This window comes from Podarcis gaigeae, assembly GCF_964106915.1.
Source record: "Podarcis gaigeae genome assembly, chromosome: 15".
Classification (NCBI taxonomy): domain Eukaryota; kingdom Metazoa; phylum Chordata; class Lepidosauria; order Squamata; family Lacertidae; genus Podarcis; species Podarcis gaigeae.
The window spans coordinates 9,502,732-9,515,521 of record NC_139692.1 but is presented as its reverse complement, the minus strand read 5'-3'; the positions used below and the strand labels follow the sequence as shown (position 1 = coordinate 9,515,521).

Genomic DNA, 12,790 nt, shown 5'->3' with positions numbered 1-12,790 from the left:
CAACAACTCTCAGCACTATTAACAAACTACACTTCCCATGATTTTTTGGCATAATATTTATTTATATGCAACGTGAACACAAAACTTTAGATATAAACTTGCTGGCTCCCATTTCCCATGTTTCTGGTCAGTGACTACAAAGCCATTAGAATAACCTGTGGGAACTAGGGGTATTGGTGTTCATTTCAAATTACATGCACACACCTGAAAAAAGACCCAATTTATGATATAAGAACAGTTTCAGTTTAAAGGATTGGTACAATCTGATTGCAGATTGTGACATAAAAAATACACAGCCCTGTTTATTTGCTTGCAGACAAAGTAAAATAAAGCAAGAATTAACCCCCACCATTTCTCGATTTAAACCCAGGAAAGCATTAGCTGTATTTTCTTCTCCCTCCCATATGCTAATGAAGAAAACAAGGTCACACTACCAAGGTGGAAATAAATTGGATTAAAAATGGAATTGGCTGTATAAGCAGGAATTTGGGTGGTATTAAACTTGTTGGTGGGATATTTTTGTCATGAGATAAAGGAATTATAAAATAGATTTTGGAGTGCACATAGACGAATACAATCCTACAGGATTCAAGGGGGGCACACCTTTGTGCAGCAGTTAATCCAATTTCAAAGTCAATGAGGCCTATAGTAGTCACTCAGCAAGTTGTTAAAAAAAACAGACCGGGAAGATGAAAATGTTTTCAAAGTGATATAAGAGGCGCCTGTCTAAGACAATGAAATCTTCAATGTCTTAGAGAGCAGATCCACCCTGTTGAATATTATCAATTAAGTATCATATACCTTATCTGTAGGTACTTTACTGTAGGTATTTTATTGACTTCATTTCAGTTATTTGAGAATATCTAGGTAACAGACCAAAGTCACACTCTGGTGCAATGATGGGACAAAACATCACTGCTAATACAAATATATCACTGGAAAGTTACGGGGGCAGCATAATTAATTTGCCATATTGCTAAAGGAAGGTTTGTGCAACTGAGTTGTTCGATAGCTTTTTTGAGGTTTCACTCAAAATGGCCACTGCCCTGTATTCCAGCCACAGCCTCCAAACCATCTTCAAGGGCAGACCCCAATGCGAGGTAGCAGCCAGGTTCTGCTGCCTATGAAGGTATGTGAGCTTGGCAGGACCCTCACAGCGTCCTGTAGGCGGATTTGCAAGACCTGGCAGAAGCCATATGCTGCCTTTGCCAACTAAGGGCATGGCGCAAGCTTTGACAAAGCAGTCCCACAACAGAGGGCCAGGTGGCAAAATGTGATAATAGAGTGCATTACATTCCTATAACATGAAGGTGACCAGAGCATGGATTACTATGTCCAAGCTATCTTTAACTAGGGAATGGCTAACCAAAACTGGAAACAGTCACTCTAGACAAGTATTGGTAGCAGCTCTCCAGGGTCTTGCACTTTCTCTGCCACTGGATTATTTTAACCTGCTGTGCCAGAAATTGAGCTTGGGACATTCCGCATGTGAAGCATATGCTAAACCACAGTTCCTTCCATAGGAGGGGGCAGATAGAAAAGGCCTGAAAAAAGGGGCAAAATGCAACAAGTGAAAGAAGGATAGAGAAAGAAGTTGTTACACGAGGAGGACAACGTTCCTGCCACTCTCTACCTGGCCTCGGGTAGGGCCTGACAGGCCATATAAGAGCTGCTGCTGTGGCTGCTGTCCAGCAAGGACTGGGGGTATTCTGAGGGAAGTTTTGTTGGGAGTTTTTGCTGATGTTACTGATATTAACTTTTTTGTATTTTTATTTCTACAGTCGTACCTCCGCTTACGTATCCCTCTGGATATGTAAACTTTGGGATGCGGACATGGCAAACCCGGAAATATTTTTCTGGGTTTCATCGCGTGCGAATGCGCAGAAGTGCTAAACCATGTCATGCACATGTGCAGATGCGGCACCTCTGGTTGCAAATTCCTTGGGATGCAGCCGGACCCCCGGAACAGATCCCCTTCTCAACCAAAGATACCACTGTATGTGGAAACTGTTCAGTTTGGTTATGTAGTTTTTAATGCATTTTATTTATTTTTATGAATACTTTGCTATGTTTGTAACTATGTAAATCTTTTCATATTGTAAGCTGCCTTTTAACTGTGGAAAGGCAGCATACAAATAAAAAATGATGACGACGATGATGAACGTAGGAGGGGCCAAGATGGGGCAAAGTCACCTGGAATCGGGGAAGAGAATCTGAGGCTATTGCCCACTTTGTCACCTACAATCTATCTTTTTGGCTACTACCATCTCCATCTCCACTGTTTGATGGACACTTCTCTGATTTCTAGATTAATGGTCCTTTCTTCTCACACAGCATAAGATTTAATGGAGGGAGAGAGAAAATCACAAGGCATTATTTTGACTGAGTGTGGCTATGATGATAAGAAAAACTGTGTATTAAGATTTCAGTGACATGGTTAAAGTGGTTATGGCGGGGGAGGACATTTGACTCTGTGTGTGACACTCCATTGCTCATGCTTTTATGAAAGGTATTTCTAAAAAAATATTTCTAAAAAATAAATGTTTTAAAGGGGAGGAGGAGGAGGAGGGTCCTCTAATGCCCTATTGAGGTTATTGGAGGGCATCGGTGGAGCTGGATCTGACTTCTGTTCTTGGCCCCTTTTACCCCAAACTTGGGAGAGTGTTTGCACAAAAGCCAGAGAAGAAGAAGAAGAAGAAGAAGAAGAAGAAGAAGAAGAAGAAGAAGAAGAAGACGACAACGATGGAGACAGAATGGTGATGCATCACATTTCAGAAACAAGGCCAGGTAAGTGAGACAGGTAACTATCCATGGTGGAAAACATGCCTTGAATGCATGAGACAATCCTTGGCTACATACACAAATCATCTGACCAGATATTAGGAAGCTCCATGTTACAAAGAAGATCCTTTAATAAGGAAGCTCCATACAACTCCAAAAACTGGTGGAGAAAATCAAATGAGAATTCCAGCAGTGCACCTATTCAGATGAGACAGTTTTTGATTTTAATATGAAGGTAGCCATGCCCTGGCTACAGTTTCCTTATGTCAATATTTTTGCTCCCCAGGAGTACACAGCCCTATACCTGAAATCTCTCATCTTGGCAGGCTGCTATTACAAAAGATTACTTAATTGCACATTTCTACTGTATGTTTGGATTGTAGCAGCATATTAAGCTGTCAGGCTTAATTATTGTTGTATGTTTAGATTATGCCACAGATTATTTAGTTCAGTACCTAGGTTTGCCAACCTGTTTGTGATGGAACATGACAGGATACTAATTACAGCAATGCTGAGAAATCCATTCTCTTACCCCCCATCGGAAACAATGTCATGTTTCCACCCCTATTAGGAGAGTTCCATACCCCTGTATTTAGATAACAGAAGGTTATCAGCTAACTGAGCCATATAAGATCTCCCATGAATGAAGTGTGTCTGCCTGAGCTCATTGTGAGTTCTGAAAGGTTTTTACACCGATGAAAAATCTTTAAAGAAAAAGATTTTATAAAGAACTTCAAAACATCAAACAATATTTGCACAACAAAAAAGATGGTATGAAAGCACAGAACATTTAACAAAAATCTCAGTGTAGCAGCTGAAATAAGTACAAGCACATTTTGAAAGCTTACGATGAATTCCTAAGGAAGTGGAGTTAGTCTTTCATTAGACATCCTAGTCATATGATCCCTCTGAGCTTTTCCAATGAGGAAGAGAAGAAGCCTCAATGAAGTGAGGGACTAAGGCAGGTTGTCGGGAAGCTGTGGCTCTTCAGATGTTGCTGAACTACAACTCCCATCATCCCTGGCCATTGGAGTTGTAGATCGGTAACACCTGGAGGTTCCCCACCCCCGACCCCAAAGGTTCCCCACACCTGGGTTAGAATGTCATTGAGTTTCTCTGAACTGGGATCTAATATTTATACCCTTAAAACCATGAGCTTTGCTAATCATACCTAAGTTGAAATATATATTTGACATGCATTTTTTAACAACTGAGTTATTTGTGTTACAAGCTATGACAAGAAGATGAATATAAGCTTCATTTGTATAGGTAAAGGGCCCCTGGATGGTTAAGTCCAGTGCAAGGCGACTATGGGGTTGCGGCACTTGTCTCACTTTCAGGCCTAGGGAGCCGATTTTTGTCCACAGACAGCTTTCTGGGTCACGTGGGCAGCATGATTAAACTGCTTCTGGCACAACAGAACACCGTGACAGAAACCAGAGCACATGGAAACACCGTTTATCTTCCTGCTGCAGCGATACCTATTTATCTACTGGTGTGCTTTTGAACTGCTAGGTTGGCAGGGGCTGGGACAGAGCAACTGGGGATCACTCTGTCGGTGGGATTCGAACCGCTGACCTTCTGACTGGCAAGCCCAAGAGGCTCAGTGGTTTAGACCACACGTCCCTGATTCTATTACCCTGTTTGTTTGAACTTTCAAAATATCCTTATTCCAATTTTTGTCTTTTGAAGTTACCACTGAACAACAAACTGTGTGAAGCTCAGCTTATCACTAAACAATTTCTTGGCTTTAGGTAAGGTCTGTGCCCTACCTGTGATTCTCTCAATATATCTTTTTAAGCTCCAAAGTTATTTCCACTGTACCTTCACTGTATCCTGTAAGCAAGCGATATTAATAATACTAGCTGAGACCTAACTAGTTCAGGACCAGGTTATCTCCAAGACCACATTTCCCTGAATAATCTTCCCAGTCCATTCCCTTCTGTTGGAGGAGAAAACTGTTAAAGATAAAAGTTTAATGTACATAAAATGTTATGATTGTATGCACTGAAGAGGGCAGAGTTTTCAGTTTGAGTATTTAGGCTAACTGATAACTCATCCCTGGAAACCCAATCAGCAATCTCTCTCAGCAGAAGATAAAACCAGAGACAACCAACCACTCAGCTGAGCGTTCTTGAAGAAGCAAGTTCCATGCATAGGATATCTTTCTGGGGCCAGACAGAGGAAAGTTTTTGAACTGTATTAAGAACTTAAAGAAATCTGGATCATGTTACTAAATAGTTTGTTTAAGAGCAATGCGTTACTTTGTATTTGCAACATTTATTATGTGACTAGTTTATAGAATCATAGAATCATAGAGTTGGAAGAGACCACAAGGGCCATCCAACCCCCTGCCAAGCAGGAAACACCATCAGAGCACTCCTGACATATGGTTGTCAAGCCTCTGCTTAAAGACCTCCAAAGAAGAAGACTCCACCACACTCCTTGGCAGCAAATTCCACTGTCGAACAGCTCTTACTGTCAGGAAGTTCTTCCTAATGTTTAAGTGGAATCTTCTTTCTTGTAGTTTGGATCCATTGCTCCGTGTCCGCTTCTCTGGAGCAGCAGAAAACAACCTTTCTCCCTCCTCTATGTGACATCCTTTTATATATTTGAACATGGCTATCATATCACCCCTTAACCTCCTCTTCTCCAGGCTAAACATGCCCAGCTCCCTTAGCTGTTCCTCATAAGGCATCGTTTCCAGGCCTTTGACCATTTTGGTTGCCCTCCTCTGGACACGTTCCAGTTTGTCAGTGTCCTTCTTGAACTGTGGTGCCCAGAACTGGACACAGTACTCCAGGTGAGGTCTGACCAGAGCAGAATACAGTGGCACTATTACTTCCCTTGAAGTATAACAGTTGGCAGTAAAACTTTTTCTTGTGGTGGAGAGCTCATTCATTTCTACTCTGCACAAGGTCCAGATCAGGGATTCCACTTGCAACAACCCTGACAAAAACTGTGTGTGCCACACAACCTGCCCTGCACCTCATAAGCTAGCCTACTGACCCTACTCCAATGCAGAAGAGTCGGCTTCCAGTCAGGTTGGCCTCTGCATTGTTAAATGGAGGGAAATAGCATTTTGTCCTTCATCTTAGGCAACAAAATGCCTTTGGCCAGCCCTGGAGACAGAATGCTGGGATAGGTGGATGGACTTTTGATTTGGACCTATTCCTCTTATTCTCTGTACCATACTCCCTTTCTGTTCCATTTTCCTCCCAGCCAGTACGGAGCCTAGCAGGTGGGAAAAGGTCTTTGACATTTTTTAAAATCACATCTTCTGCTAATGTAGAAATGGTTAAGGCATGCCCTCATTTGAAGGCACAAGTCTAGCACCACCACTGTTTGTTTTTGGCCCCAGAGACATCCAGATCGTAAGTGTGAAGATCTGAGCTTCCTCTTCAATGCAACACAGTCTGAACCCCTTAAAATCCCCATTCCTGCTTAGTTATTACCATCTTTTTTAAAAAAATGCAGACCCATCATTTCCTGATTCCACACACACACACCCGACTTATTCAAGGGAGTTACATTATGAGTCTACATCACATTCATGGCAAAAAAATGCATTTTTGGCAAAGTTTTTGATGTGAAACAAAGAGACTTTATCTACTGTTGCAAAGTTTAAAATAACAACTGAATGGGAACAGCAGGGTGGCAGTATGTCAAAACAACTCAGAAACTGGTCTGTCAGCAGCTGAGAAGAATTGTGTTTAAAAGGCAAGTTTTTAATTGTCTTTATTTTTTATTTTATTTATTTTTAAAAAAAGATGAGAATCTTCTCAGCTTTACTAAAAAGCACATTAACAGTACAATCCTATGCATATTTATTCTGTTGAATGGGAAAATATCCACTGAAGGCTGTAATACCATACTGATTTTTCTTGGAGTAAGCCCCATTTAACTAAATAGGATTTACTTCAGAGTAGCCATGCATAGGAGTGCACCACTGATCTAATTTCCAGCTCCTGAAACTTTGCTGGATTCAACACTCAAGAATTGAGTCTGGTGCATTTATTCCCCATCATCTATCACAGTTAACCTTCTCTGTGGGAGACTTTATGGAATATTTTTTTTGACAGGAAAATGTCACCTCATGACAATTTTTCTCTGTCATTGCACAGTTAAAGCTTTCTTATGAAGGTGCCCGCACACACTGTCAGTCTTATCGCCCGACTTACAGTACAAAGTGACTTCAAAACTGTGGTAAATTATCCACATGATCATGTGACGATGCCTTCAGAAACAAGTTTCTTCCTTTACCTAGGAAAAGAACTACTACTTCCAAGTTATTGGGCTCCCTATTAGATAATATTCCTCCACAAGTGGAGCTGATTTCTGCTTGCGCAATAGAGTGTTCACTTCTTTGCCTTCACCCGTGTACACCCTAAATATATTCAGTGCTGGATTTACGTATAAGCTAAACAAGCTATAGCTTAGGACTCCACTCTCTTGGAGGCGCCCCAAAAAATTAAAGGGAAAAAAACCTGGATGTACATTTCCAAAATATACGATAAAAACAAATAAAACAAAACCTACATACAGCAACAGTGTTTTGTGTTGTCTAGGCGCCTATGACGTAAGTAATGGGCCCTGCCTGCTAGCCTGCTCCCTAAAATATCACTGGTTTGCTCATTTCTATATATAGGGTGCCTACATTTTGCATGTGCAAATGGCTTTAGATACCTATTAGGTCCATAAATTACCATACAGCATATATTCAACAAAAAAGCAGCGACAATTTGTTGACAAAGGACAGCTGGACATATAAAGGGCCCCATTACCTTAGTAGCTTAGGACCTCATGAAACCTAAATCTGACCCTGAATATATTCTAGGGGGTCCCCTAACCCTCTAGAGCTGATGCGGATAGAAGTCCATGCATCCTCTTTCCCTTTCTTACCTAATGATGAATTTGCTTTAAAATGTAAGGAACGGATGTTCAGAGTAGCCAGGATAGATTTTGTATCCACCAGGATTTGATCACCAGGACCTCTTGCATGAGCTGAGAGAATGGCACACATGCTACAAAACTGGATGTTGGCTGCTTTGAGATCAGCACAGGAAAGTGCACTGCCCTGGTAAAGAAAAAAGAAAAGGAGTGGAAGTCATGAGGGTCAAAGGACTGGCAAGACTTAAAAATCCAAGCTTCAGCTGAAACATCATCATCATTTGAATTTATATACCACCCTATACCAGAGGGTCTCAGGGCAGTTCACATAATAAAATCAAGATATAAAACCACAAAATACCTAATAAAAATAAAAACAACAGCCTAATACCCCCCCCCAAAACACCACATTTTAAAAGGGCATAGGATATAAATTGGATCAACCAAAGGCCTGGTTAAAAAGGAATGTTTTTGCTTGGCACCTAAAGGTGTATAATGAAGGTGCCAGGCAAACATGTATTCAGAAGCTTTGGTGTTTGTTCAAGAGAAACATGAATCCCATAAAGGCAGGTAAGTCCCATTTCAGGGACACTGACTAAAATACATCCCTTATTTTCTGTTGAATATATGAAAAAAAAAGGTGATGCTTCAGAACAAGGGGCAGATTTCAGATTAAGGAGGCTCTAACAGGAGGCCGTCAAAACCTGAACAGGAAAGCAAAAAGTAGAGAGCTTCTGCACAGAAACAGGACATTAATAGTAAAGAAGAATTTCATGAGGTGTGCTCCACTGATACTCTCAAGAGGAAGTCAAATGATGTTTCTCTTGGAGCCAAATGCACTGGATTCGGAATGAAAATCCAAGTTCCAAAGGAGAACCCAGCAGCTGTTGTACAAGGTGGTTGGGAACGACATGTTCCAAGGTTTTCTTTCTTCTGAGGCAAATCTTCTCAGACGTAATGAACAAGCATAGCCAGGCCAGTGTGTGATCAGTTTTGTAATACTGACTTTTGTTCATCTCATCCAAAGTGGATCTTGGATAGGAAAGCTGTTCAGGTTGCAGCTGCTGGCTGCATCTCTCCTATGTAAGATCTTCCTTCAAATTACACCAACAAGTGCTGCCAGTTAAATGAGAAAGTGACCATGCATTAGATTGGCTGAAATTGTTCATCACATCCAAAGAAAAGTAGCTGCCTAAATGGAAGATCCCATAAAGCAGGAGTGGGGATCAAATTAGGCCTGACGGGTGTCCACACTCACTCATCTCACACTTGATGTGATATCAGGTGTGGAGCAGGTAGAGTTAAGTCTGCAAGGGAAAAATAATTTCTTGGCAAGTGGAGCTTACTGAAAGCACTGATTGGCTCACTGGTGCTGACAGCAAGCTCCTCTGAAGTCATACATTTGCAGGTGCAAGCTAGATTCAACCCTCTCCTGAAAATGAGTGTTTCCTTTTTGCAGACAGCTCTGATGATCTGCAGAGGAAATATATCTATTCGCAGGAATGCTCTGAATCCAAACTGTGCCTGCAAACTAACAAAGCTGGGCTCACTGTCGGAGCAAATCAGTGCTGACCGTGAGCCCTTTTTCCATTGTCATGTGACAGCATAATGACATAAAATGATTGGCAGGTGACCAGACACACCCACTTGTCAAAAATAACTCAAAGATGGTAGGCCAGTTTCCTTTCTGACCCTTGGGTTGAAAAGGCTTACCCACCCTTACAATAAAGTAGATGTTTGGAAACATTAAGGCAATAAATAGTGAAGGTTTGTTTCATCTATTCATGCTGACCATGATGGGAAAGCACTCTGTTTATGTATTGCTAACTTGTTTGTTTCTTCATTTTTGACAAGGCTTTTACTTCCAAAGGCATAGCCTTCTTAAATTATGCCATGTGAACATGTTAACTCCTTTTGATCAGTTGTGTTCAACTCAATCCCAAATGCCCACAAAGAGAAGATATTATATTTTGATGATCCAGTATCATTAGAGTTGCTCTGAGGAAGTTTTGAGTTCCATGATTTTAACATAAATGCATTTTTAAGATGAGAATATTGGGGAGGGGTACGATATGTAAAGAATATGTATACCCTCAGTAAGAATAGTTTGGGGAAATTTTGGATGAATTCCCATTCTCTGTGGAGATAGTCAAGTGATCCAAGAAAGACAATATCCTTCAGCTCACTGAGTGTGAAGTTACTGGCTCGCAGAGGCATCACAAAGTTCCGCAGTCCAATCAGCGCAGAGGTAGCATCTCCAAAAACACAGACTACAATGTGCTCACGCATATCATTGGATTGCCCCTTGTGTCGCTTCTAAACAGGACAAAACAGAACTATATGAAGAAATGAAACATTATTTTAGAAAAATAGGTAAAGGAAAAGGGGGCGGTTCTCATGTTGGGAAAGGGATCCTTGATATAATGTCATATGTGCTGCTTTCAGATTTTGGTGGGCCCTTCAATATTATGCTTGCTCACTTCTGTCACAGCGACAACTACCCATTCATTGTGATTGCAATTAATCCAGAATGCGGCAGCTAGACTGGTGACTGGGAGTGGCCGCCGAGACCATATAACACCGGTCCTGAAAGATCTTCATTGGCTCCCAGTACGTTTCTGAGCACAATTCAAAGTGTTGGTGCTGACCTTTAAAGCCCTAAACACCCTCAGTCCTGTATACCTGAAGGAGCGTCTCCAGCCCCATCATTCAGCCCGGACACTGAGGTCCAGCGCCAAGGGTCTTCTGGCAGTTCCCTCAATGTGAGAAGTGTGGTTACAGGGAACCAGGCAGAGGGCCTTCTCAGTAGTGGCGCCTGCCCTGTGAAACGCCCCCCCTCCCAGCAGATGTCAAGGCAATAAACAACTACTTTACTTTTAAAAGACAACTGAAGGCGGCCCTGTTTAGTGAAGTTTTTAATGTCTGATGCTGTATTGTTTTTAATATTCGGTTGGAAGCCGCCCAGAGTGGCTGGGGAAACCCAGCCAGATGGGCAGAGTATAAATTATAAATAATTATATATTATATTATTATATTATTTACCTTCTCCCCTTGGATTCAGTTCATACCATTATCGAGAGGGAGAGGAGCAAAGGGAGTGACTACCAAGAGTCTTTGGTTCCTTCTCCTTCCACCTAGTCCTACCAGTTTTTTGGAAAAGGCAGGCAAAAGGACAGCAAGGGAAAGCAACAGAGGTCAGGTCAAAGACTGGTGGTTGAAACAAACTGAGAAGGGAGGATACCAATTTAATTTCCCTGCCCAAATCTGAAATTCAGAATGTATCACACTATCTCAAAATGTATTTTTTCACTTATGGAGGGGAACCTCCTCCCCCTCCCCCTCCCAAGATCAGAATTTCAAGTGTGATATTCTAGGATTTCAACTTCTGTGGTTTGGAACGTGGATTTCAGTTTAAATGACACATAAATGTTGGCACTTCTCTTCTTTAAAAGACCAGTGATTCATAGGAAATCAAATTCATTCAACTGATCAGACACCCATAAGCAATTATCTGGGCAATGTACATTTAAAAAACCAACAACAAAGAAACAAAAACCTATTCAAAATCAGTGTTATGATAAAAACAATGCGAGACTGGTTACACTACGCTCAGATTAAAGAAGTTTTTAAAAATGACAAAAAGTTAGGGTTCCAGGTGGAGAAATCGAAGTTGGAAACAGAACTGTTAGAACCTAAAACCAAGGTACTTTCAAGAATGTATAACTTGCTGTTAAAATGGAACACACAAGATGAAATGGTTAAATCGGCTATGATAAAGTGGGCACAGGATATTGGGCATAACATTATGTTTGAGGACTGGGAAAGGTTGTGGACCACTGGGCTGAACTTCACTGCATGTAATGCCTTGAAGGAAAATGTAATGAAAATGATATATAGGTGGTACATGACCCCAGTTAAACTTGCTAAGATATATCATTTGTCTGATAACAAATGTTGGAAATGTAAAGAAAATGAAGGTACATTCTTTCACCTCTGGTGGACTTGCCCTAGGGTGAAGGCCTTCTGGGAAATGATATATAATGAGCTGAAAAAGGTATTTAAGTATACCTTCACCAAGAAACCAGAGGCCTTCCTTCTGGGTATTGTCGGCCAGAAGGTCTTAAAGAAGGACCGAACATTTTTTATGTATGCAACAACGGCAGCAAGGATACTCATCGCTAAGAACTGGAAAACTCAAGATCTACCCACACTGGAAGAATGGCAGATGCAACTGATGGACTATATGGAACTGGCCGAGATGACTGGCAGAATCCGAGACCTGGGAGAGGAGAGGGTTGAAGAAGACTGGAAGAAATTCAAGATTTATTTAAAAAAACATTGTAATTTGGTTGAATGTTAAGAAAGGATGCTAGATTATAAATAATTGTGCACCACTAAATTAGAAGGAACTAAGATGACAAGTAAGTTGAGGAAAAATTATAAACCTATTGGAGAATTAACAGATTAGAGTTAAATGAATGTGATACAAGATTGTAAACAAGATGATAAATTGCAGGCAAGAATTGACAATGATGCAAGTGGGAGCGGGAGGTGTGAGGGAGTCCAAAGAAGCTACGAAAATATGTTATGATATATGTTATACTGTTTTTTATTTTTGCATTTATGTTTAAAAACTTTAATAAAATATATTTTTTTTAAAAAAGCTAAGAAGCAGCAAATAAGACAATTTTGAAATCCAAATAAATCACTTTAATGCAGAGATCAAGAAATTAAAACATTGAAGTACCAATTTGAACAGAAAGCTGAAATAATTAAAATATCACAGAGCTAAATAGCCATATGTTAACTAAATGTTAACATTTTAAAAGTCCTGTGGGCTGTGTGTGTGTGTGTCTGTCCTTGGTACTGAAAAGCCATTAAAGTAGGCAACAGTTAAGCCTCTCAGGGAAGGATATTTCACAACTGAGGGGCCACTGCTGGAAAGGCCCTTTCTGTTGTTGCCATTTTCTGTATCTTAGTAGCTGGTTATTCTAGAAGAAAGACATCACTTGATGATCTGAAGGCTTGGATAGGCAGTCTTTCAGATACAGGCAGAGCAATCCTATCAAAAGCTGACCAAATTTATGTCAGTTGAAATTAAACTGGAGTAATTTACACC

At 40.8% G+C, this 12,790-nt stretch overlaps 1 protein-coding gene across 1 annotated transcript in view; it reads right to left on the bottom strand.

Moving 5' to 3' along the window:
• The window catches only part of KCNU1 (potassium calcium-activated channel subfamily U member 1), a 90,969-nt gene that overhangs the window by 9,850 nt on the left and 68,329 nt on the right, over positions 1 to 12,790 (bottom strand). The window contains exons 21-22 of the mRNA XM_083713461.1: positions 9,763 to 9,987; positions 7,684 to 7,858 (exon numbers count right to left, since the gene is read on the bottom strand). Coding sequence (XP_083569587.1) covers positions 7,684 to 7,858; positions 9,763 to 9,987 — 400 coding nt within the window. The remainder of the gene's footprint in view (positions 1 to 7,683; positions 7,859 to 9,762; positions 9,988 to 12,790) is intronic.